Source organism: Limanda limanda, chromosome 4, assembly GCF_963576545.1.
Source record: "Limanda limanda chromosome 4, fLimLim1.1, whole genome shotgun sequence".
Lineage (NCBI taxonomy): Eukaryota > Metazoa > Chordata > Actinopteri > Pleuronectiformes > Pleuronectidae > Limanda > Limanda limanda.
The window spans coordinates 5,908,203-5,932,666 of record NC_083639.1 but is presented as its reverse complement, the minus strand read 5'-3'; the positions used below and the strand labels follow the sequence as shown (position 1 = coordinate 5,932,666).

Genomic DNA, 24,464 nt, shown 5'->3' with positions numbered 1-24,464 from the left:
TATTCTCTCATAAAGAATTAAATACCTAGTCAATGTTGGGATGCTCCGGCCTCATCCAATAATGTAAAGCACTCAAGACTTTTGATGAGCTCTGCAGATCGATCCGAGGTTAACAGCCACTTCACACAAGCTCAGACCTATAATATGTCATGGGGTCTTTAACTCTCTAACTATTCAGGGGTCATAGTACTGGGGCTTTTTTGCCAATATGCTCCACGATATAAAAGTCATATAAACCATCCTTTAGTGCATTTCCCCCCATATTTCAAGAATCATGAAGATTGGGCAAATTAGACCGGTAATGCATTAAAAGGCTGTGTGAGACAATCATGGTTGTTATGCTTTTCCTTGTAATATGCTGCATGACAATAAAGATGATGGAATCTTGTCACCAGTGTGGAAAGCTTTGGAAAAATACACTGCTAGATAGGTTAGGTATCCAGCTCTAACATAAAGACAGTTTTTCTTACAAACTCTCATTGGAATATTTACAATTAAATGACATTTCACAGATTTTTTCTCATTATTTGTTTATTTAATATTTCAAGCCAGTCAGCTTTTAGTAACTGATAATCAATAATAATTAGATCAATCTCTTTCTTTAGCCCTAATAGTGATTAAGTGACACATTTTGGGAGCTTGGAAACTGTAGTTTGTCACCAAGGTACCAACACCAAGGTCCTAAGATGACTGCAGGGGTTTATAAAATGCCTCTCATATATCTGGGTGCTTGGGACAGAGATGCAATGAAAATAATCATAAGCTCTAGTCCTAATGGAGGACTCAGTCATACGAATTGGAGGCTTCAACAGAAAGGCTGCTCATTCACTTTGAATGGAGTGATGGCTTACTGCATGGTGGTTACGTTGCGTCGCTTTGCTCGAGCTATGTGTGGTAGAAGTTGAGAATTTTTAAGCCGAAGCTAGCCAATCCAATCATGTGAAAGTGGGTATGTTGTGTGTCTTGAGCATGAAATTGTGGTTGTTTTAATTAGGACGATAGGGCCGGCACCAAGCATCGGGTCACCATCAAGTGATCCCAACGCATGTGTAAGTCCTGCTTAATGTAACACATAAAGAAGTTAGTAAGTCTTAGATAGACTGGGAAACAAAGAGTCACTTTTTGACGTATTTCATTCTGGCTGACGTCAATGATAAAAACAATCTTGCAATCTGTAAGTGTGCAGTTGACTAGTCAAGACCAATATTGCGGTATAGCAGAATGAAATGTCAGCTGCCCACATAGCCTCTCCTCTGAAATTAGAGTTCCCCATTGGAAACACCACAGCCTGTTTCACAATAGTGGTGCAGTGTTTCCTTCTACTCCTGCCTCCAGTGTGACAACACTCAGATTGCTGCCTGACTACTTCTTCATGCTGACGTGAATTCCTGTGTTTCTGATGATGTCGGCCATCAGAGGGAGCGCAGGGTGGGGACGTCATCGGAGTTCCTCAGGTTGCCCTAGGCAACTGTGACCTTAACTTGCCACTGACTGATTAAAAAGCTTGACTGTGCATCCTTACTGTGGAATAGTGTCAAGTAATAATCTGACGTTAAGTGTTATTGTTTTGAAATACATTTAATTTGCGTCACTTTTCTCCACTATTGCATCATTTGTAACTTTTAGATCTTTAGCAATTAATAAATAGTTGACCTGCAGTAAAATGAATTGGAAGCCATTTTCATAACTCTTAAACTTTTCTCATTATTTATGTCAAACTTTCATATTCCAAGATTTGATGCTTTTCTTTTCTGTGTTTTCTGTAAGTCAATTTGTATTTGGAATATTGTTTGGACAAAAAAAGGAAGGAAGAGGACTTATGGCTCCAGGATATTATTTGGGGGATTTCTTCACTGTTCCTTGATCTATTGATCATAAGCACAAATCAATTGATTGAAAAAAGTTATTTGCAGCCTTTTTTCAATTTAACTTGCTTTTCTTGTGTAGTGTTCTTTTTAGTGAGTTCCTTTTCTGTGGCAATATTGTGTCCTATGAATACAAATATATTTTCTACACTTCTAAACCAAATATTTTTTGAAATTCCTTCCAAAATTGAAACAAAATATAGGAAACTTTGTATTTCAAATATAATGAATTGTGATAGAGGCATACTAACCTCAAATTAGTCATGTTATGCTTCATTTGCTGCATCTGACTGCCACATGTGTTGTTAGACCCAAATAATGCCCGTAACAAATCCATCATTTTCCTAAAAGCCTTACTTCAGAGCCATTTCTTTCTAGTTCGGAGTATTAGAAGCTGAAAACATTTGACTCGAGGCCTCACTCACGTGTCTGCTGTTTGTTGAGGTAAATCCCCTGGTTTTGCAATGACCCATTGTGGCCTTTGTGAGACAGTATCCTCTCAGTGATCGGTCCATTTTTTTTTTTTTGCCTGGAGGTATTTTTACTGCAGAGCTTAAACCAGCAATGACTGCTGCTACCTTCTCTGCTCATCCACACCCAGATAAATAGAAACATTGTCTCCAGGAAACCTCATTTATTGAAATTATCTGGAACGAAGCAGGGTGAAGAGAACGGGTATAGACAACTGTCTGTGCCACGTGAAAACAGATTTCTGGTCTGTCCAGGAATCAGAAACCAGGAAGAGCTGTAGGCGGTCTCTGTGTCACATTTTATTATACTTCTGTCTCCTTAATCAGCATTAGATGGATACCAAGCTGCGCCAGTACTTACAGTGAAGAACTCTGGAGAACGGCCAAGGTTTTTATTTTCTTGTAAAAAATTCCTGGGGATGTAAGACGGTGCTCATTAAATTCAACAGCTGATTGCTTTCATACTGTATTCTGCAACACTGCACAGCGTGTTTGTGAAGTTTACGTTCTCCATACATCTTGTGTAGTATCTGAACTATTTTGATCAAGCAGAGGAAGTTGTGCTCAATTCAGCTTGGCTGGGTATCAACACTGTTTTACCAATTGTTATTCCACATTATTCAAAGTATTAAGGAAGTGCTGTCATGACTTCAGTATTTTGTTCCAGAAATTATTGTAATAATTTATATTATTGCCATCATTTTAAACCATTTTATATGACTGATGTAATGATAATATTATTGTATAATCATGCAAGTGCACCCTTTCTAAGAGCAATTCACTTTTAAATCTAAAGATTTTTCAGTCTGACATATGAATTACAATGGTGGAGGTATCAAACTCAGACAGGAGACTGACACGGATAAAACCAACCAGGGCTTCGTCTCTGTTAATGAAGCAGCAGTGCTTATCATTTTGCGTTAGTGGTCCATCTTCGAGACCCTGTATTAAAAACCATTTTTGTCGCCATTGTTCGCATGTACACGTAATGAACTCTCCTCTCATCTCTACTCCACTGTCCGATTGTCTGTGTGTGAGTGAATGGCAGCAGGGCTGGCCCAGGGACTGTGTGTGTGAGTGTAGACTCTACAGATTAGAGGAGAGAGAGAGGCAATACCTCTTGATCAAACACACAGAGACTCACCAGCTAAATTGTAGGCGCACCGGTGCAGCCAAGGAAATGTCTGTGTAGCACTTCACAGATTTTTGGTCACAAGTGCAACAAAGGGGTTTCACTCTGGAGCCCTGAGCATATAAACTGTTGACATGTTTGCAAACTTGTATTAGTCTCGAGGTCAAAAAACTGACACCAAGAGTGCTGTCTTTTCAGCTACAAGAGGCTACAATGTCTTAGTAAAGCATATGCTGTCTTGTTTTGTAACTTCCAACACATGCTGCATTATCACTCAGGGGAAAGGGCAGGGATTTATTGCAGTAATATACCCTCAAAACCTTGATCGTATGTGGATTGTATGTCCTGCAAAGCCTCTTCATTCAGATTTCTATCTTTAGTCATACATTTGCCATGTACGTGTTCATTCATATAGCTCCACGTGTTTGCGTTGTTATATGTTAAAACATGGTCTCAGTGAGACTGGGAGAGCATAAACCCTGCATGTTGTCAGTGGGCTGTGTTATCGTCTGCAGGTACAGTACGACTCCAGGAGCATTTTAAAGAGCCTATACGGAGGCGCTGTAAACCAGTGAGATGGGACATTAGGAGTCAAAGAGCAGCGCTTCAACAGCTTAATGATGTAGAGGCATCCAGCTCCATCAGGCAGTAAACTCTTTAATATGCTGTTAATTATTTCTGAGAGATTGAATATTGATTAAAAAGCAAAATGATTTTAATTATATCTCCAGCTCCACTGCCACCCTAAATGAGGATGATTTTAGGCTTTGCATTAGTTTGAATTTTGGTCTTACTTTGTACTCAGTGAAAGCTCAGTCTGTGTTATAGCTTCTTCTCTCAACTCCTGCTTCAGAACTGCAAATACTGATCCACTGTCTAAATTTGAAATTCATGACCTGATTCCTGCTCTGTGTAGCTCTCCCAGAACATGCATTGCCCACCCAGGTAATTCCTTTAAATCGCGCTTGAGTAATTCTACCATGGTTTCCTTTTAACACATCTCTGTTCCACTTGAAAATGAGGCTTACGCACAGTTGTTTCTGAGAGGGATGACATGTTCACATCTCACCATACCACATCATGACTACAAAAAAAGAACCAAAAAACATATCTTGGCTAAAACTTTAATCTTTTTTTATGTGGAATTAAATATGAGCTCATTAGACCAAATTATCTTTTACTATTTTCATCACTTTGAATTTGAACATGCTTGTCATTTAGGGATCAGAAGAGGGCACCATTTTTAGAATTCATTAATCTGCTAAATATTTTCTCAATTGAATAGTAATCATTGAAAGCTACCTTTCACAATTTCCTGAACCCCAAATTAAGATCAGCTAGCTTGATGTCAAAGACAAAAAGATATTTATCTGACATTCTTTAAGAAAATCAATAAATGTTTGGCATTTTTTCTCAATGTTTTCTTTTAACAGTGAATCGATTCTCAAAAGAATTATTAACAGTTTCAGTTCTAGTCCACACTATCTTTTCTTTTGTCTGTTTAACTGCTAAATAGCCAACACAGAATAAGGCCCTCCTGTCTATGAGTTTGCTAAGGGCAATGGAGTAAATAGCTGGCAGAGGGACTCGACCTCCCCTTTGCTCACTGCTTGCTTCAGAGACTGGCTCAATATTTAACATCGACGTTGAAATGGATGTAGCAGATGCAGATGAACAGAGGCCCTCAAGATTGCCACCAGAATGCATGTGCTGCCAGTGCTTTAAGTGGTCTATTTGTGATTCAGCAGTAGGATCTTGCTGGCTGCCAGGCTGGCATGGAGTCAACTTCCCAGGGGGTGTGTGTTAATGCGGGCCCCCAGGCCGTGGGACCAGGGTAATTGGGTTCGCATGGTCGGTGTCAGGGCACCCCTGCCACCTCCAAAACAAAGGCCACCTCCCAGGCAAGCTGTTAGGGATAGAGAGACAAACCCCTTGCGATCACTGCTCTGATTCACTGGAAAGGCTTATTCAATTACTGGAATCTTGTATGTGGTTTTTTTGTATTGACCTGCAGATTGCACAATGAGCTGAAGGACTTGAATTTGTGTGCGTTTTCTTTGCTCTTTTCATCTGCCATGGTCTCTCTCTCTTTTCTGTCCTTTATGTAAAATATAGGGTAAGAGTGTCGCAATATCTCACGTTAATCTAACACCTCAATAATAATTTCCTTTTCTTTCTATCGTGATACAGTAAATATCTGGTTTCATTCGCAAACACAGTAGGTTTTAGCTATTATAATGTGTTTTTTGATCAAAACACTGTCTGGGGGTGGGGGAAATACATGTAAAAATGGGGAAATTGGGACTAAAACCCAAAGCAAGAAGACTTAAGGATATTGCTTTCTGTCTGTCAATGACCCTTTCCACTTGTTTATATGTCAGCAAGGGACCTAAACAGCATGGTCAGATTGTGTGTGTATGTTCAACACTATTACCCCAAATAATAACAATATAGGGGGTTCAATCACTGCACAACCTTAGTATCCTAAGTATTTTGTAATCTTTTAAGTGCAGTTCTTTTGTCAAGAACAACATTAAACATATAATTTAATATAAGTTAAAGTGGAAATTGACTGATAACATCATTATTATTATTATTTTTTTAACTTTGCCTTCAGTGATAATATAACCATCATTAATTTTTTTGGCCCGGATAATTGTTAAGTGAAAATCTGATATTGTGACAGCCCTTAGTCGGCTATCAATGCAATCCAGAGGGCAAAAATTGGAAAACAAAAGCTTTGAAACCACTTCTGTTGTGTTTATATTTAATTTAAGAAATACATTTATGATAGGACACCATCTGAAATGTTCCAAGGAGTATTTATACTCCAAAAATCAAATCAACAAACATTTTGTTGATCTTGTGGGCTGTCAATACAACTGAGGTTAAATTGTTGTTGAAGAACATGCAGCTGTACATGTGGCGTAAAAAGGGCTCTGCATACCGGCACGAAAACATCATCCTAACTGTGAGGTAAAGTTGTTGGGGCATCATGCTTTGGGGGAACTTTGCTTCCTAAGAGTCTTGAAAGCTTGACAGGATCAAGGGTGAAATTAATTCCCAAGTTTATCATGGAATTTTAACAGGATAGGCTGGGAGTGCAAGCGGAGGCTGTCTGCTAGCTGACATTCAGTAGAAGTTGGGTGAGGAAGCAAGAAAATCCACCTGTTGGAGTTCCCCTGTTAGAGTTAAGAACTTAACCCAATAGAGATATTTTGGATGGACCTCAGAGACTTTCACACCAGACATCCTTAGAGTATTACTTACCTGAAGCAGTTCTTGGGGAAGAAAGGTCTTACATGTCTCCTGAACATTGTGCAGGTCTGATCTACAGATACTGGAAGAGCTTGTTTGAGGTTATTGCTGCCAGAGCAACCAGTTATTAGATTCAAGGCTTTACCTACTTTTTCCATCAGCATTATGAATGAGTAATGGGTGTGTTCAATAAAGACACAAAAGATTTTAGCTCGTTGTGTGTTATTAGATTTTAGCACATTGTTTGTCTGTGTAACTTAGATGAGCAGATCACATTTACGGCAAATTAATAAAAAAAACCTAGTTTTTCCAATGGGTTCTCTGACATTTACTTGCCACTGCCTCGGCTCTTAAACTTCCCACCCAATGTTTCTCACATCACAAGATTTAAGATAACGTTTCACAAACACACACGGCTCCTTCTCTCATAAATCAGTGTGGCTGTGCTAGCATAGCACTTTACTAGTACTTTTGCTCGTGTTTTATTTTTTTATCTCTGCCATATTGTACTAGCCTATTTTTCTTGTACAAAATGGAGGGATTACAGCGACACAAGGCAAGAGTGTACACTAGCTATTAAACTTACAAACCAATAGGTGTTAGACAGCGCTAAGTAGAACCTAAAAACTAAACAAAAATATACGCGCTCATTCATTGTGCCCCAGATAATATTTAACTTCCATTCTACAAAAGATTTTAGACCTTTAATATCAAAAACTAAATTCAAGAAGTGTCTAAGACTTTTTATTGACTCATGCTGACCCTGTAGCTTGCCAGATAATTGACTCAAGTGAACCCTACTAGGCAGCATCATGATGGACTGCCACTGTTCAATGTTAAATTCATCAGATGATGTCAACATATGAAAGACATTGAAGTACAAGCAGTCAAACAATAAAATGGTTATGATGGTGTGGTTTCTTGACACAATGAGATAAATAACTAATTAACTATTTAATGACCAGCTCATTCACTTTACCCACCTACCCACATACAAAGAAGAAATAATGTAAGCAATGATGATATAAATGGCTCAGACTTTAAATTGTCAGTGTGACCCTCAACGGATAATGTGTGCAGATAATAGATTGATGGAAAATACGGCCATCAATGAGAAGCTGATGATGATGAACTAAATTTTATGACTTGTGGTCTAAGGAATTTATTTTCCACTTGTCCCGGTCAAGCCTAAATGTCGAGCCCTGTTTAGTTTTAGCGGTTTGCATCCAGGGGTCACAAACGCTACTGCTTGCATTGTGGCCTCTGCAGACAGCCTCATGGGACTCAGTTGATCCACAGCCAACTCTAAGATCTTCCACTACTCTGATCCTCTGTCCCTCTGCCTGGTCCTCAGTCTTTCTTTAGGTCTGCAACAGCTGGATGCTTTTTCTCCACTTAAAGTCCTCCCTTTGTTTTCCACTGACTAATAGGACAAAGGTGTACCCCTTGTGCCTTTTTAAGGTTCAGTGGGTTTAAAGGAACTCAGGGGTTTGCTTTGCTTTGTTGACAACTCTCTCCATTCGATGTTTAACTGCCCCACAGCCACAGTTGCGCTCCCAATTGATTGGCAGAATAATTATGGCCTTGATTTGTTCAACCACAGGCGAAATGGGATTAAGGGAGTTGGGGGAGCAGAGAGAGAGCATGTATACCATTTTTTTTTTTTTGAAAAGCACAGCAGAGAGGTCTGCTTTCCTGTATCTTTTAAGCCAACTTTAGCACAAAATAGCCCTCTAATAACACTGACAGGTAGATTGCACTCTAATGACGTGTTCACACCGAACACGGGCACACATTTTTCACGTGACGACATTACATACAAAATAAATGCAAAGACACTTCAAGACACGAATTTGCATCTCCTGTCCCATTGGACGTGAAATTTGCGTCTTGACTCGTCCTTGCTTTGACTTTGTACGTAGTCTTAAAGTGCCAAACATTGCACCATAAAGATGGTGAACACACCATAAGTCTCTGTTGCACTTTATGTTACCAGCAAGGAGGCCCCAGTTGGCGGTGTTCTCTGCTGCAGGCTGCAATAAGCCGCACAATGTGTTCAGTCACGTGAATGGTGAAGTGATAATTGACACATTCTAAAAATGCAAGTAAGGACGGGGTTATTAATGCTTTCTTCCAGGGGGTGGTTTCAGTGGAACCATTAACCCCTTAATTGAGAAGGAAGACTGACATTATAGCTGTTGCTTGGCATTGCCCTTACCTACTTGTTGTTTAATGAAGATGAGGCTTTGGGAAGTTTGCTGCAAGATTACAGAGCTCGTGTGCAATCACAATGCTCAGATGCAGTGCTATTTTAGTTGGAGAGATTTTAAAAATAACCCCTTAAGTCCTTTGCCTGGAGGGCTGGAAAAAGTGAGGAGTTGTCAGTCTTTGACTGAAGGGCAGGTGAGCAAAGTTCCCACCTCTCCCTGTTTATCCCTCTAGGAAAACAAGGGCTTCTCCCACGCTGAATATAAATCCGTTGATATGGAAGGTATGACCTGGGTTTCGGTCGAGAGTAAAGATGCCAAATGCTTGTTACCAGGTTACATCACTGTTGTTGTTGTGAGTGCATGTGCCAAATCTGTGCATAACAGAGGGAGCACGCTTAGCGATTCTTCCCCTCCCTTTTGCCAAGTTACCATCATACTACAGGAAGATTCTTGTCATAATAAGCTCTCTCCCACTGTCTCTATCTCTGTCTTTCTCTCTGTCTCCTTCTCTCTCTCTCTCTCTCTCTCTCTCTCTCTCTCTCTCTCTCTCTCTCTCTCTCTCTCTCTCTCTCTCTCTCTCTCTCATGCTTTTTTTCTCTCTCTCTCTCTCATGCTGTTTCTCTCTTGTTCTCTCCGTCTCCCCACACTCCAAAGTCTGTGCAGCATTTAAAACTATCAGCGGTGTAAATATTTATTGTGGTCTGTTTGAATCCTCGTGACATTGTTTTAATGCGGCATTCATCACTTCTACAGCTCTGAAGTAGGATACAAAGACTCTATGGACATAACAGGTCTTAGTGGTTGCATCTGTGTAGCTGAGCAGACACATGCTGTCAGAGCGTTACCCATGACAAATGCATGACTGCAGTAAAAGGGGATTAATTGCGGAAATTGTAGATAAGTGCAGGAGAGCACTGGTCTGGTACCTATCAACAGTCTTGTGTCTGCAAGTGGGAGTGAGAATGTGAGCTGAATACCCTGTTATTTACTCACAGAGGAAATTAAAAGAGAAATGCACAGGTATTTGAAAGGAATTTGTGCTAGGTATAGGCAGCTAGGTGTTTAAGATAGAAAATAACACAGGCTAGTTGTGGTGTGAATGTTATTATATAAAAACATTTTCATGTATTTGTAGTATATATAAATTTGTCATTACATAGATAATTGATATCAAATATACCAAAAATTAAGTGTTCTTTGTATTAAAGCTACTCTAAGTTGTGCTAAGTCAGGATGTCTTTCTAGAAATATCTGTACCAGTTTAGAAAGAACGGAGAGTAAATAATAATGTTTAGTAACTTTCACCAACTCGTGCTTAGTTAATGTTATTGTGAACATTCACAAAACCTTAAATGAGAATAAATTTCATTGAGTCGAAAGTCATGCTGAACAAACACTGCATTCAGGCGTTTTGACCAGAAAGGGACATGCTTTTACACAGACTTCTCCCTGACTTTGGACAATCAGGGATTTACTCAGGCCATTTTTAAAGGAATAGATCAGCATAATACACTTTCCCCTGGCAGTTGGTCTGGATAGAAATAATTCCAAAATATAATAAATTAAAAAAAATGTTTGCATGTGCGTTGTGAGTAGGGATTTTATATATGAGATACTGGTATCGATCATGTAAAACTCTTGGAAATAAAAACAAATGATGGTATTTCCCAAAATGTTGAACTCTTACATTAATTTTAGAGGATTTCTGAACCCTGTCAACTTTGAAGGGGGTGAAACTTGCACTTTGAAGTTACATTTGTGCATCTCTCTACTCGTGAATATTGTAAATTATATCTCAGTTCACGATAAGTCAGCACTGTCTCTATTAAAAAAACCTTTGTACTGTCATTACTGATTACTGTAGCAAGCGTAGGCACAAATGCCTTTTTGTAGCACAGTATCAGACCTGCGTAAAATTATTGTCATGAGCAGGGTCATAGACCAATGCCATGTTGACTCATACACACCATTGACAAACATGGATTTGTTCCCCCAAATTACCCATTCACACTGCAGTATGCGCCACACTCAGCGCATAGGTAAACTGATGTTTGTTTGGTTCATCAAACAAAGAATAAATTACTTTCAGTTTATTGTCCTTACATTATTAAACTGGATGGGAGTTGAAAGTGTTACGTTTGTGTGCTGTCTGTTTCAGTTCTACTTACTGTTGTCTTGTCACATCTTTAAAAGCAGCTCCCTTCTGGGGATGAACTACAATCTGATTTCAATTTGCATTTTTTTGTATTGGTTGAGATGACTTGGACTGTAATTCAAATAGCTAAACCAATTTTACTCACCTTTTTGTTATGCTTACTTCCCTTTCGTGTGCCTCCTGTACTTCTGCTTTAGTCAGTAGTTCATTGTGTTTATTTGCCTGACAGTTTCATTCATTAGAGTTGCATTTCACAAGAGTGAAATTGAAATTAACTTTTTATAGCATAGTGTACTTTTTTTGGAGAAGTTTATCTTGCATCTGTTGCTTGTCCTTTGGTAATCACAGTCATTCATCATTTTTTATTTGAAAGGCTTTGTAGCTGGAAGAATTATCAACACAAAATATTCCATATTAAAGGCAGATACTGCAAGATATCACAGTTTCTGTAATTTCTAGTGATCTAATGTTTGAGGTTGATCGATTGATTTAATGACCTGCAGTGTGTCATCACAGATCGCCAAACATCAGCAGAGTGTGTGCTTCACTAAGTTGTAATTCCTCAATAGGCATCAGAGGGATAACCAAAATGTTTCCATGTTACTGACTTAAATATGTTATGCAATATATTTGCAATCTCATGTTTTTTATCCAAAGTAAGCTAATTAAGCTAGCCTAACTTTTTCACAATTTGTGATGTTTTAGTGTTAATTAGTTTTTTTATTAAATAAGTATTTATACTCTAGTAAAGTAATGAAAGATCGTCATGCTACAGTTGCTGTGGTGGCTGGGATATGGGAGATGGCAGACATTTGTATCTATGTCGTAGTCTGTTTCAGAATCACTACACTCCTAAATATTGAGTACTGTCTTCTTTGATGGTAGCATACATTACTTATACTAACTTACTGCACTTACTGTGAAACATCAGACTGTGATAGTGTAAGGGACCCAATGAATTCAAATGTAACTTAACACATCCCTCAACAATACATCAGCATTTTCAGCTTTGGTTACTTTCTGAAAAACGATACTTCAGTCCACAAGACAGAAAAGCCTGAAGAGCACTGCCGCTGCACTTTCCCACAGTTTCATTGGTTGCTGCTTGACAATAGATTATTCAATGTAAAATAATATTTGCAATGAATTAAATAAGATGTGGAAACAGCATTATAACCTTCAGGGATATTTTTGCTGTAGCAAGTTGAAAAACCAGTATTTTCCTATCCTTAACCGTAGGGTAAAGTAAAGAATATGCTATTCTTAACAATAGTGTTTCAATTGGATATGGGAATAAATAAAGCTGTGTCCTACTTCATCTCCCATATCCCCTTTGATAGGAAGTACCCTCTGCTGGGAGTGTCCCTCTTCAAACGGAGCCACAAGGGAAATGGCTGAAAAGATCTTACCTTAGGAGTTGGGACACCACTCACTGTGTCATCGGTGGCCAGTTTCATACATACTTACTTTTACGATCTTGACTAGGTACATCCATTCATAAAGCATTCGGTAGTTTAATTTTACCCCTTCGTTTTTTGGGGGGTCCTGAATACACTACGATTGAAGCGTTTTTAAAGGGCAACATGGCTACTACGTGTGCGGCTGTGGCTGAGGGGTAGAGTGGTCATCCTCCAACCTGAAGGTCGGAGGTTCGATCCCCAGTCTGACCCATCTGCATGCGAAGTGCTCTTGGGCAAGGTGCGGAACACTGACTGGCCCCCCATAGAATAACAAAGTGCTGCGAATAGATGCACTGTATGAATGTGTGTGTGAATGGGTGACTGTATAACTGTTAGGGACGGGAATCGGCAGGGACCTCCCGATACGATACTATCACAATACTTAGGTGGCGATACGATATGTATTGCGATTTCTGTGGGTATTGCGATTCTGTAAGTATTGCGATTCGATATTACGATTTCCTGGGATTTCTTTTGGTTATTTTTTTTTTTTTAAATACTGGACCATGGAAAAATGTTGAATCATTCCTTCAAATGCAACGCAGTCAAATTCACTTAGAGCTTTACCAGTTTTATTTCAAATATTAACATTAACTTAATGACTGCCGGGCAGCCAATAGAGAAAATAAATAAAAATGTGCCCTATTATTGTATAGCCCCTGTCAACTGCACACAAACTGACAGATTAAGAAATGTATGCCACTTAGGCTACTTTTAAACAATAAATAAAAGGTAAATTAAATAGAATGAATAAAAGTTTACTTAAAATATAAACTTTGAAATAAACAAGAAGTAGGCTATTGTTGTTTGCATGTAGCCGATGCAAAGCTAGTGCCTGGGTATGTTTAGATTCTTGTGCAAAAACAAGAGCTGGTCAACATGCTCTGGGTTGATGTTGCTCCCCCAATATATCCCCCCCGTATAAACCAATAAATATGTTTTTGGTTTTTGGGAGGCAGCATATCGATTTAAAATCGTCATTCACAAGAATCGCGATTTGTAACTGAATCGATGTTTTCCCCCATCCCTAATAACTGTACTGTAAAGCGCTTTGAGTGGTCATCAAGACTAGAAAAGCGCTATATAGATACAAAACCATTTACCATTTCCTACCCCTACATCACATAGAGAAATGCGACACCTAAATGGTAGGTGTTTGTTGTTTTTGCCAACTAATCTAATGACTTATCCAACAAATCACAGAACAGAACATCCTGTGAATGTTACATTCCACTGTATATTTACAAATCAGAATAATACCTTACTATGTAAAGTACCTTTATCAAATGTTATCAAATTACAAGAGACACAACCACATCACACGGTGTACACTGCATCTAGGTCTGTGCGTGCGTGCAGGGCTCCCTGTGTGGGCACCGCACAGGACTTGAACCCAATTTTATTATCAAACATCTGTCTGATCCTGGCCTGGCATGTCCAGTCCCGATGGATCCCGTCAGACTCAGGGCGAGGATCCACAGATGCTCAGCTGAGGATTCACCTGCAGTGAAATGTTTCCGATGATAGGCTGCTCCAGTTCAGATAACTGCACCCTTTCCTTTTCCCTTCCCCCGCTCTCTTCTCTGTTTGACAATATTTATTTTGACTTAAAATCTGAGATTAATCAATTTTTTAAATTCAATTATGGAGCTTTAACCCGATTCAGCTTTCACTGACCATTTTTGTGTTATTTTACGTCCACTTCTGACATTCCAAATATAACAACTTTTTGAGGGTTTGAGCCGGTGCAGCGCCGTCTTTAGATTTTCGTTTAATCATTCCGGGGTTTCTTAAATGTTCCTTTCTGGTTTTGTGATTTCTGTGTGTGTACACAGCACTGCAGTCTCATGCTCTTTTATGGGCACTGGCAGGTGTTTACCTATGGTAATTATGCGAAGATATCGCATTCATCACTAATAGAACAACGATGCGACCAATTCTGCTGTTTAAGAACGCGTCATGAATCTGACCTAGAGTTTTCTTAATAATTTTCATAGGAACAAATTCAAGAAAATTATTAAGAAGATATTGGTGAATGAGGCCCATTGAAATGATATGATTTATATGACAGGATAATGAATTACAGTCCGGTCCTATTCCAAACAGTTTTTCATTGTCTGGGCTTAGATAAGATTTAAACCCTGATTATCAATAACATATCTGCATAACACTGGGCCAAAACACTAACTAATATGCTAAGAGAGTTGTTGACATTCTCAAAGGAAATTGCTGAGCTGAAGCAGTTCTTTGTAAAGAATAGTCCACGATTCCTCCTGAACGTTGTGCAGGTCTGATCTGACAAGTTTAGCCAATTATTAAATCCAACGAATCACTGACTTCTTCCATCAGTACTGAGTTTAACAATTTGTAATGGGTTTATTCAATAAAAACACAAATAATTATAATTGCTTGTTTTTAGCTTAAGTGCGTTGTGCTTGTCAACTATTGTGATAAATATTATGAACAATTCATCAATAGAACAAGGTTATTCAGGATTCATTTTCTTTTTTTTGTCGCAGTAAAACATCTATACTTTCTCAATTTCATTTGAAATTAAGTAGCTGATGTTATAAGGTTATACCGCGAAGCAGATTAGACTTTCTAGCACAACCACACCTACTTCTGTGATGCATGGAGAAATGATATATTCTAAACTCAACTGTAGAACAAATTCTTCTTAAGTTCTGACATGTATTGGCATTATATGGAACTGTTGAAGTCAGTTAAATGCTGTTCATTGTATCAATAACAAACTTAAAATATATATTTTATCCTGGGATCCCAAAATTGCTTTATTTATTACAGACATCAATTTTGCAATAGTGGCTTCTGGGAACGTGACTGATTATATGACGCAGTTAGTGACTTACTTGGCTAACATGATGAAGTTGATGTAATCTGCTGTGTTGTGTTTGAGTAATCCCTGGTTGTTACTCAGCTTGTTGCCTCATCGGGCATTCTTGAATAAAAGAGGGCTTGGCACATGTATAATAACCATGCTGGGAGCTTGATTGGACCACTTCAGAGTTAGCAGCTGAGACACAGCACACAATCACTGATTTGCTGTCAGTGCTCTTTTGGCAGTGGGAACGTTGATAAGTCCCGTCAAGAACTTGGTAAATTGAGATGTTTCAAAAACACTTTCTCATTAAGTGTTGAATCTGCCTTTAATCCCTGGAGGACAAAGAAAATGTGAGTGTTGAACAGAGAATAAATTTGACCAGCCATTTCTCCTTCTGAGCCTGCCTAAATCCTCTCTACGCTCCATTCTAAAAACTAAATTAAAGTTGATAGAGAAAGACGTTGGTTATTTTTCTCCCTTTTTTTTTGGCGGTGACAGTGATGGAACCCCATTTTCCTACAGCTAGATCAAAGTTGCTCCATGTGTAGGATCGCAGTCTGTTTTTATTGGCCTTGCAATCACCGAGCCTGAACTCTTAGACCTCTGCGATGCAGAATCTGTTGGTACTTCAGCTCACTGCCGGGACCGATGCCAGCATGGTTGTGCCCTTCACACTCTCCCCTGCTGCTCCATCTACCTTGGCTTTTCCTCTAATCTTCCCTGCCTTCTCAGTCCTCCTCTTCCTAGCCCCAGACCCGTTGGTGAACATACTCAGACAGTCCCTCTTGACGCGGCAGCAGTCTAGGGCTTGTCTTTGCTCTGACTGTCCCACAGTCCTGGCAGGGTAATGAAGGCAGCAGGAGTGCCGCCTTACCGCCCTGCTGGGTTGTGCTTCATCATGCCTGCTGCAGCTCAAGGTTCTCTAATTAAGACACTGACTGGGCCCTGCAGATTATGTAGCAGCTGGATCATTAGCATGGAAGGTCAAAAGGCATGTGTCTCTGTGTAACGGGCAGAGCGCCTTTCATCAACCCTTGCCTCTGTCAGCTCACCCCCCAGCGGCCACAAGAAGGCTCCGCCTGCTTCTTCCTCTGTGTTACCCTCATTAATACTGAATGTTGGTGTCAGAGGAAACATTTAGATCAAGATCCACCAACTTAAACAACACTGAGCTGTCTGTTTATTAGGTATACAAGCTACATCTAATGCAACCCAGTACAACAGACACCGTCAGATAAAGAGTGATTTAAATCCATACTCATTTTGTTGGCTGTAAATAGGGCTGGGTAATATGACTTCAAATCAATATCACAATTAAGTCAAACTTTTACCTAGATTACAATTAATGAAAGATTATTTTATGCCAATTGTAAACTCATCAAGTAATGTCTTAAAATATCTTGGACCAAAAGTTCCCTATACTGTGCTCAGAAAATATCAAACCAGAACTACTATAAGATAATAGGTACAATATTTCATTCGTTTGAGTTATTAATGTAGATATTTGAGTGCAATTGCGTAGGTAAATATTTAAATCATTTGATTTATTTCAATAAAAAAAAATATATAGATTGAAAAATTACTGCCATTTGCTGCATGTGAGTCACCTTTACCTCAGTCACAGGGTGGAGAAGAGTTACCTTCTGTTTGACTGCTTTGTCTTTACGGGGATGAGAACTACTCTCAAACTTGACTGACTCACCTGTCCACAGTCAGCGAGGCTGCTCATCTCTCAGTTCGCTTATGGCTGCGGAGTTTGGGAGACTTTCTTTAAAGCCTTTGGTGTTTTCATCAAGGCCTCCAGCTACGTGAACAAACATGGTGCAAGTAATAATAATGAAAGAATGGAAAAAGCACAGAGGAAGGTAAATAACCAGCTCTTACCTGAAGTGGACAGATTAACTAAACTGTAACAAAAAATCCTTTGAGGGATGAAGAAAGGCAAGAAAGGTGGCTGAGCACCAGTTTTGCGTGCTTGTCATTGAATTAGAGTAGTTGTTTCTAGTCAGTTAGGCAGTAAGTACACAGTTCACAGTGGGTATATGTTGGTATTGTAAAAACATCCACAAAAACTTTATGAACCACCCCTGCAGCTGATCTGCTTCAGTATTGTCCAGCTTCATGCTTATTTATAATTGGGACTATTTTCCAAAATATTCCCAAAAAATTCTTGAATACATTTGTATAAATATACTGCATTCATTTCTTGGTGTCTCCTGTATACTTTATATTAAGTGCGTCTTGATCGCCACCTGGTGGTGGGTATAAATCCCAAATTTTGGCCATAAATCGCGCATTCTTCATATAAGTGGATGCAACCAAGCTAAAAGGTCAGTGAGTTATTTGATGTTATAAAAATGGGGTGAAATGTCACGATTGACGGCTCAGACGGATTTATAATCTGACTTTAAATGAGCAAGATGGAAGAGTTCATATCCTGGATATTTTTACTTAATTTCTGATTAGTGGAGGAAGTTGAGACACATTGTTCATCTTTATATACATTTATGCTTTCTCCCCAAAAGTAGTATATTTGGCCTTAGTTTGTGGAAAGTATGATAGTTTGAAATATGCTGATACAGATGGACAGCGCAAGAGTGGATCCTGCTGCAAGAGAAGCTCAATTAAACTTGAGTGTTAACTTTTTCCCTTAAAAACTAAGAAAAAAGCCTTCGATACTCAAAGGAACTAAATAAATTTGAATGCAAATATGTTTTCCTGAGAAAAACTTGGATTTACAACTTTGCAGCATCCTATGAAAACCAACACTGATTATACAGGAATGTTTTAGATCAAGTCTCCTCTCCATTAATGATCTCCCCCTGTCGGATTTGGTTTTCTGCTTCTCAGAATACTGTCTGGATGCCTGTCTGAAAGATGCCTTCATCATCTGGCTCTGTCCGTCTACAGTGATAGCGGATATTGAATTGGCTGCTGGGCACTAGCTAACCCCCACTGTGAGAGATCTTTGAAAAGGACAACCACAAACTGTTTTTGACCATCTGCAACCAATTCAGCCTGCCCAATTTTGGAATTTCTCACTTTTCCTGAAACTCATCATACAGAGAACAGGAGCTTGCTTATTAACTTATGTAGATATAAAACAAATTTAAGATCTCAAAAACTCCATGTAAACTGTCTTTTTAATTTAGATTTAATATTTTAATAGATTGAGTATTTTGAATTATCTTACTTTAATTAAAACTTCAATATTCAGCCGTTGAAATTAAGGTTTTGGAGAAACTGAGTATGCTATCATTAGTTTAAATTGTGCAATGAACACAATTACTGGTTTTGAAAGACATAGTATTTGACCTATTGACTGCTGTCAAGACTGTATGTATTCCCAGCCCACTCAACCGCGCACAGACACACACATGCGCTCACAAGCACACATGTGTGAGCATGCTTAGTCAAGAGAAAAATCCCACAACTTGGTGAGGATTCCTCAGTCTCCCGCCTCTTCTGTTTTTTTCCCCTCGGCCAGACTGCAGTGTCATCCAGCTCAGGATTCTTTTATCCCCCACACATGCCCTGGTTCACCTACATTTGTAACTTTAGGCTTTACGCTGCCCCTCTATTTTAAGATAGTGAGGGTAGTGTGCCGCAAGGGACAGAGAGACGGGCTGTTGCCGGCTGCACTCTGCACAGCACGGTCGACACGCACAGGGCTGAGGACTATTTGCAAGACGACACTGCCTGGCTTGTTTACGGCAGAGGCTCCGTTTGGGGGAGGAAGAGGAGGAGGCAAAAGGGCTGGCAGACAGGGAAGAAAAGAGAGGGGGTTTACTACCCTCAAGAGAGTCGGAATTCCTCCTGAGCCATTCCCCCATTTGGCTGGCAGTTGTGAAAACAATTGCCTGGCATTTACTCTCTCTGTGCAGATGGAGTCCCAGCTATGAGTCAGCTTTGCGAGCAGCAAGTGATGGAGAAAGTGGTTGGCTTGGGTTCTGCACAGAGAATATATAAGCATACTATGCAGAGGCAAAGGGTTTTGATGTTGGAAAAACTGTTCTGAGCTGCATTTCTTTTCGTTCACTGCAGTATTGCGGACATGTATATCTTATATTTATCTTTTATTTTCAATATTAAGTTGCTGCCTGTAACAGAGTATTTGACTAATACATATATTTCTGTGCCCTCTTTCTCCAGGGTTGACCTACAGAAGATAATATGCTGATGTCCTGAATTGAGGGAGCCCTGACTTCATCCTCAACCCGTCTCTTGTCTCAGTTTGTTTCACCAAACAGGATCAACTCCGCATCAGTCAGCGAACACCAACCACCACCACCTCCACCTTTTCCCCATCCCCTCCTGCCCAGCCTGCCACCACCATGACGTCGGAGCTGGAGAGTAGCCTGACCTCCATGGATTGGCTTCCTCAGCTGACCATGCAGGCGGCCATCCGCAAGGCAGACGCTCAAAATGCCCACGGGCCAGGCATGGGCAAGAAAAGTGCCCTACTGGACCCTAACACCACGTTGGACCAGGAGGAGGTGCAGCAGCACAAGGACGGCAAGCCGCCCTATAGCTATGCCAGTCTTATCACGTTTGCTATCAACAGCTCGCCAAAGAAGAAGATGACTCTGAGCGAGATCTACCAGTGGATCTGTGATAACTTTCCCTACTACAGGGAGGCAGGCAGTGGCTGGAAGGTAAGAGAGACATTTAAGAAATACATCTGCCCTTTATTAATTGCATAGGGAAATATAAAGGTTTAATAAGATGCCATCATCACGATGATAATAATTAAATTGTACCAGTGCTTTTTAAAAGTTAAAATAGAATGACCTTTTGACTTCTGCCACTTTATTCACTCGTGGAGATTTTTTTACTTTTTGTACTAATCAGTAGACAGGATTTGCAGAAGAGTTGAAATTGATATTCCTTGACTTAAATGATTGTTTTGTGGTTGCTGGGCATCTTAAACAAAGTGAGATGCCATTGGTAATCACCGTTGTCACTTGTGAGAAAGCTTAGAGAGAAACTATGAGTGCGCCAAATCACACAAAGTGCCTTACTCCTTCGAATGAAAAATGGTGCAGCCCCGAGAGAACCATATGAAGTGTAAAACCCTGGATTAATATTCAGAGAAGTGGCCCCTATCTGTGCGAACACAGACTAAATAGCCCATTCATGGGTGGTATTATTCATTGCAGATGCCTTGATAGGGGAAGGCCATTATGCAGAGGGAGAGAGCCAGTGCTGTGTCATCATCTCAAGGAGCCCATGATATACAGAGATGAAGCTATGCTGATTGCCTTTTAAAGGGCCCAGATGGAAATTGATATTAGAATGAGTTTTCCAATCAGTCGACGTTTATTGGAAATAGAATCTAAGCCACTGCTTTATTGCAGTCAGACAAGATGTATGAAGTCCATTTCCTGGGGCGACAAGATCTGGCATGTGTTCAGGCTCTGTGGAGGTGTGTGTTTATGTGCGCGTGCGTGTTTGTGTGTAGGTGAGGGAGAAAAGAGACAACACGTGTTATTATAAATGGAATGATTTTACCTTTTGTGTCAAGGCCTTTTGTAGGGAAATTATTTGTTTTATTTTGCCACCTTTGTTTACCCTTTTACCTTCATCATTTTTTTCATCGGCAGCACATTTGCATACTTGCTGTTAGTCTGGGTGTACTCCTGCATTTTGACTAAGCTCTACATTTTGTACACCGACTGCCATCAAATTTGCAGCGATACTGTTAATAAACTGTTCCTAGTATCCAGAGAGGAGCTATGAGTAAATCATTATATAGGTGGTTTAAAGTGAACTTGATGAACTCTTACGCATATCCGCTGACTTAATTGCTCAGAAATATGAGGGTGTGGCTGACTAGCCCTTTTGAAATCACATCAGATAAGACACAACGTTTAGCTGGAGCTTGAATTCATAGGGCTACACTTTTCATACATTGCAGAGTGGGTAGCCTCAGTGGGAATCAGGCTGCTGCTGCTGCTGGCAGGGTTGAAGCTTTGCTCTACCCAATGAGTTACTGTTCGACCAGCGGTGGACGATATATCGAATATACTTGATGTATGGCGGCTTGTATCACGTGAGATGTTTGAAATTACTATATCGTGTGTGACTGGTAGACAAATGTAGCTCTTCAGTTGTGTGACTTTGTTTTTAAAAAAGGTGGGGGTTTCAGGATTCATTCTGCAGCAGAGTCAGCACAGGTTTTAATTAAGGTTAGTTCAGATCGGCAGTGATGGAACGTGAAACGCAAGAATGCGTTGATTCCTCCTTCTTTATTTTTGCAGTCTAGACATTGACGCATCCAACTTAAGGTTATGACGTGCATTGAACCTTAGGCATCGGTGCGTAAATAGCCATGAACGTTAGTGTTCTCTCCTTTTTTACATTTTTTTCTCTCTCTTTTTTTCTTTTTCTTTGTATCATGCAAGATGCAACCCTAGCACGACAGAAGTTTCCATTGCGTTGGTTTCAGGTGCATTTGTTTAGAAGGGGTGTAACAAAAAATGGTTTCAGTTGTGTTAGGCCGTAACTGACCAAAGCAAATTCCAATATTGGAAGTCAATGTGCAGTTAAAAATTGTATTATATCAGGGAAGATGTTCTCTTTGAATTCAAAACATTACGTCCATAAAGGAAGAGGGATTGTGTTTATTGAAAATTCTCCCCAAGTTGAGGCAAAAGCCACAATTTAATGCAGGGTTGCAATTTCAGTCACAGTATTTTCAAAGGTTTCATCATATGTAATATTACAGTACCATGGGTTTGAAGATCTGGTATAAAGTGGTTCTAATAATTCAAAGTTTCTTCTTTGCATTAAGTTATATTCACTTTGTGTCATGGGTATATTCAACTATTAATGTTAACGCTGCTTTCCAGTCAGTTTTAGAAGTAAAAAATGAACAATATTCAATCTGTTTAATCATCAATTACTTTTGGCAAGGCTCTTATGTTTTTAATGTTTCAGACGCTATAAACTTTGGTGGACAGTCATTCATCAGAATGATCAATTACAGAGTTTATAAAATGTCTACATAATTTGAGTTTACCTCGGAGATAGACTAAACAGAAATATGAGTTTGAAGTGATGAGGCTTTCTTTTCATTCTCAAGTGTAGCTGATGTAGTTTTGCTTAACTGGAATGGTGTCTCAGGTAAAAGGGCAAGTTAAGGAATTAGTCAGCATTGGTGGAGACTGACGCACTTCAAGTACTTTCTAATTTAGTTGCTTGCACAGATACAGTGAACAGATTCTGGCCTAATTGGTGGCAGCAGCTCTAGAAAATACCCTTCACATTCAAAACTAGCAAAACCACATCACTCTAACCAGGATGCACAGGAAACGCGGAAAAAAACTGTTTAAAGATGTGCTTATAGGTTGGAGCCTGCGTCACAATTTTTTTCACAGTTCTTGTTAATGGGTGGTTTTCCCTGTCATTTTATTTTCTGAGAATCTAAACTGCTAAAATATTGTGTACAGAGTGTGTGTGTGTGTATGTGTATGTGTATGTGTATGTACATGTTTAAAGTCTTCCTACTGCATTAGGGACTTTTGAATAAAATCCAAGAATGCTTAGTTTTCATGCCAGAGGCTTTTGAATGAGCTCCAGTTGACCTAAGTTTGTTCCTAATGTTTTTGTGATTGGAGAATTTTCATAAACTGACACACAAATTATATTTTCCTTAGAGCCTAAGCGAAAGCCTGGCAAAAGTTTCCTCCTGATCATGAGGAGGTCAATAGGAGCTTGTACAGTTGTGAGGGTTTATTGCCTTTGAAACCCTCCATTATATGTTGTTATAAGTAGGACAACGTCTAATTGAAATTTTATAATTTTCTAATATGCATGCAGTAGTAATGTTACCCCTGCACTGTGACTATTACTTTTATATGAATCCACCTTTAAATTCAACTGAGTATGCATGTTTGTGTGTGTAATTAGTTAGAAGCATATATGCCTGGGTGGGGTGAATGTAGGTCGAATGTAGTCATCGCTTCTCTGTTCCCCTGGAGATGTCAGTCACAGGAATTTGGGACTCAACGCACGCATGCGTCTGCTCTGTATGATAATGCAAGCTGTGCGGGCGAGATGAGACTGAGCTAATCCGGGCGCCAGCAACTCATTTAATCATCTCAATAGAACTCCATTAGCCTGCGCTTTTAAGAAATATCAATAAGTGCTGTCAATGAAAACATAATTCATCAAGGTCAAAAATGTGAATGCCGCCTTCGAGAGTGCAGAATTTGTGCTTGGCATCTATGAGCAAGCAATTAGGTGGTGCTTTTCTTCACGCCCTCTCCAGCTCTTTGAGGTACTTTTGATTCATATTTTGTGGGCTTGTCTAAGCAGTCTTGTGTACGATTCAGCTCATATTCTGCAGCTTCCCAGTCCTTCTGTTCCGTGCATATAAAGCATGGCTTTTTGAAGATCTGCCAGATTGCTTTAGGATATTTCACATGCTTGGATTCCAAAACATATTTCCAAGAAATGTATAGGCTTTTGCTGACAGTGAGTTTCTGTCGTGCAGTATCTGCTTCAGATGTTGCTGTGTCCTCTCTGTCATATTTCATACCTGTTGCTCAGTTACTCCCATTTCAAAGCCATTACAGTTGACGTAGGCTGGCCGATCTTTCTCCCCTGAGAGTAAAAGGTAAATGGGAGCAGTCTCCTTTTACTTCAAGGTCATGAGGAAATGCTTTTCTCCCTGTAAGAGGAGACTAGTAATTCTGTACAGACTTTTAACTTTGAGTCAAACTCAGTTTTAGGAATCCATTACATAACTGTTGGAATTTGGTCTTGCACGCTTTGTTAATGAATTCAAAGAAAGTAATTAAAGTAAATGAATGGAAATGGCCGCTAAACATAGTTTTCAGATCTATTGCCACAATTTCTCGAATCGGCTCTGACTCTTCACGGATGCTCTGGTGCGTGTCATGAATAGTAAATCAGCGATCTCTCACCTCTGCGTCAACATTGTGTGTTACGATTGTTGCACAGATGACTGGCAGATGTAAAGGCTTCAAGGCACTTAAGCCAACAGCTGCAGGGGAGAGGGTATTCCCCTTGTCGCACTCTATCTGCGTTCATCATGATGGGCAGTGA

General features: G+C 39.6%; 1 protein-coding gene across 1 annotated transcript in view; it reads left to right on the top strand.

Moving 5' to 3' along the window:
- Positions 1–24,464, top strand: part of foxj3 (forkhead box J3) — a 79,900-nt gene that overhangs the window by 15,169 nt on the left and 40,267 nt on the right. The window contains exon 2 of the mRNA XM_061070478.1: positions 19,545–20,047. Coding sequence (XP_060926461.1) covers positions 19,727–20,047 — 321 coding nt within the window. The 5' untranslated portion in view covers positions 19,545–19,726. The remainder of the gene's footprint in view (positions 1–19,544; positions 20,048–24,464) is intronic.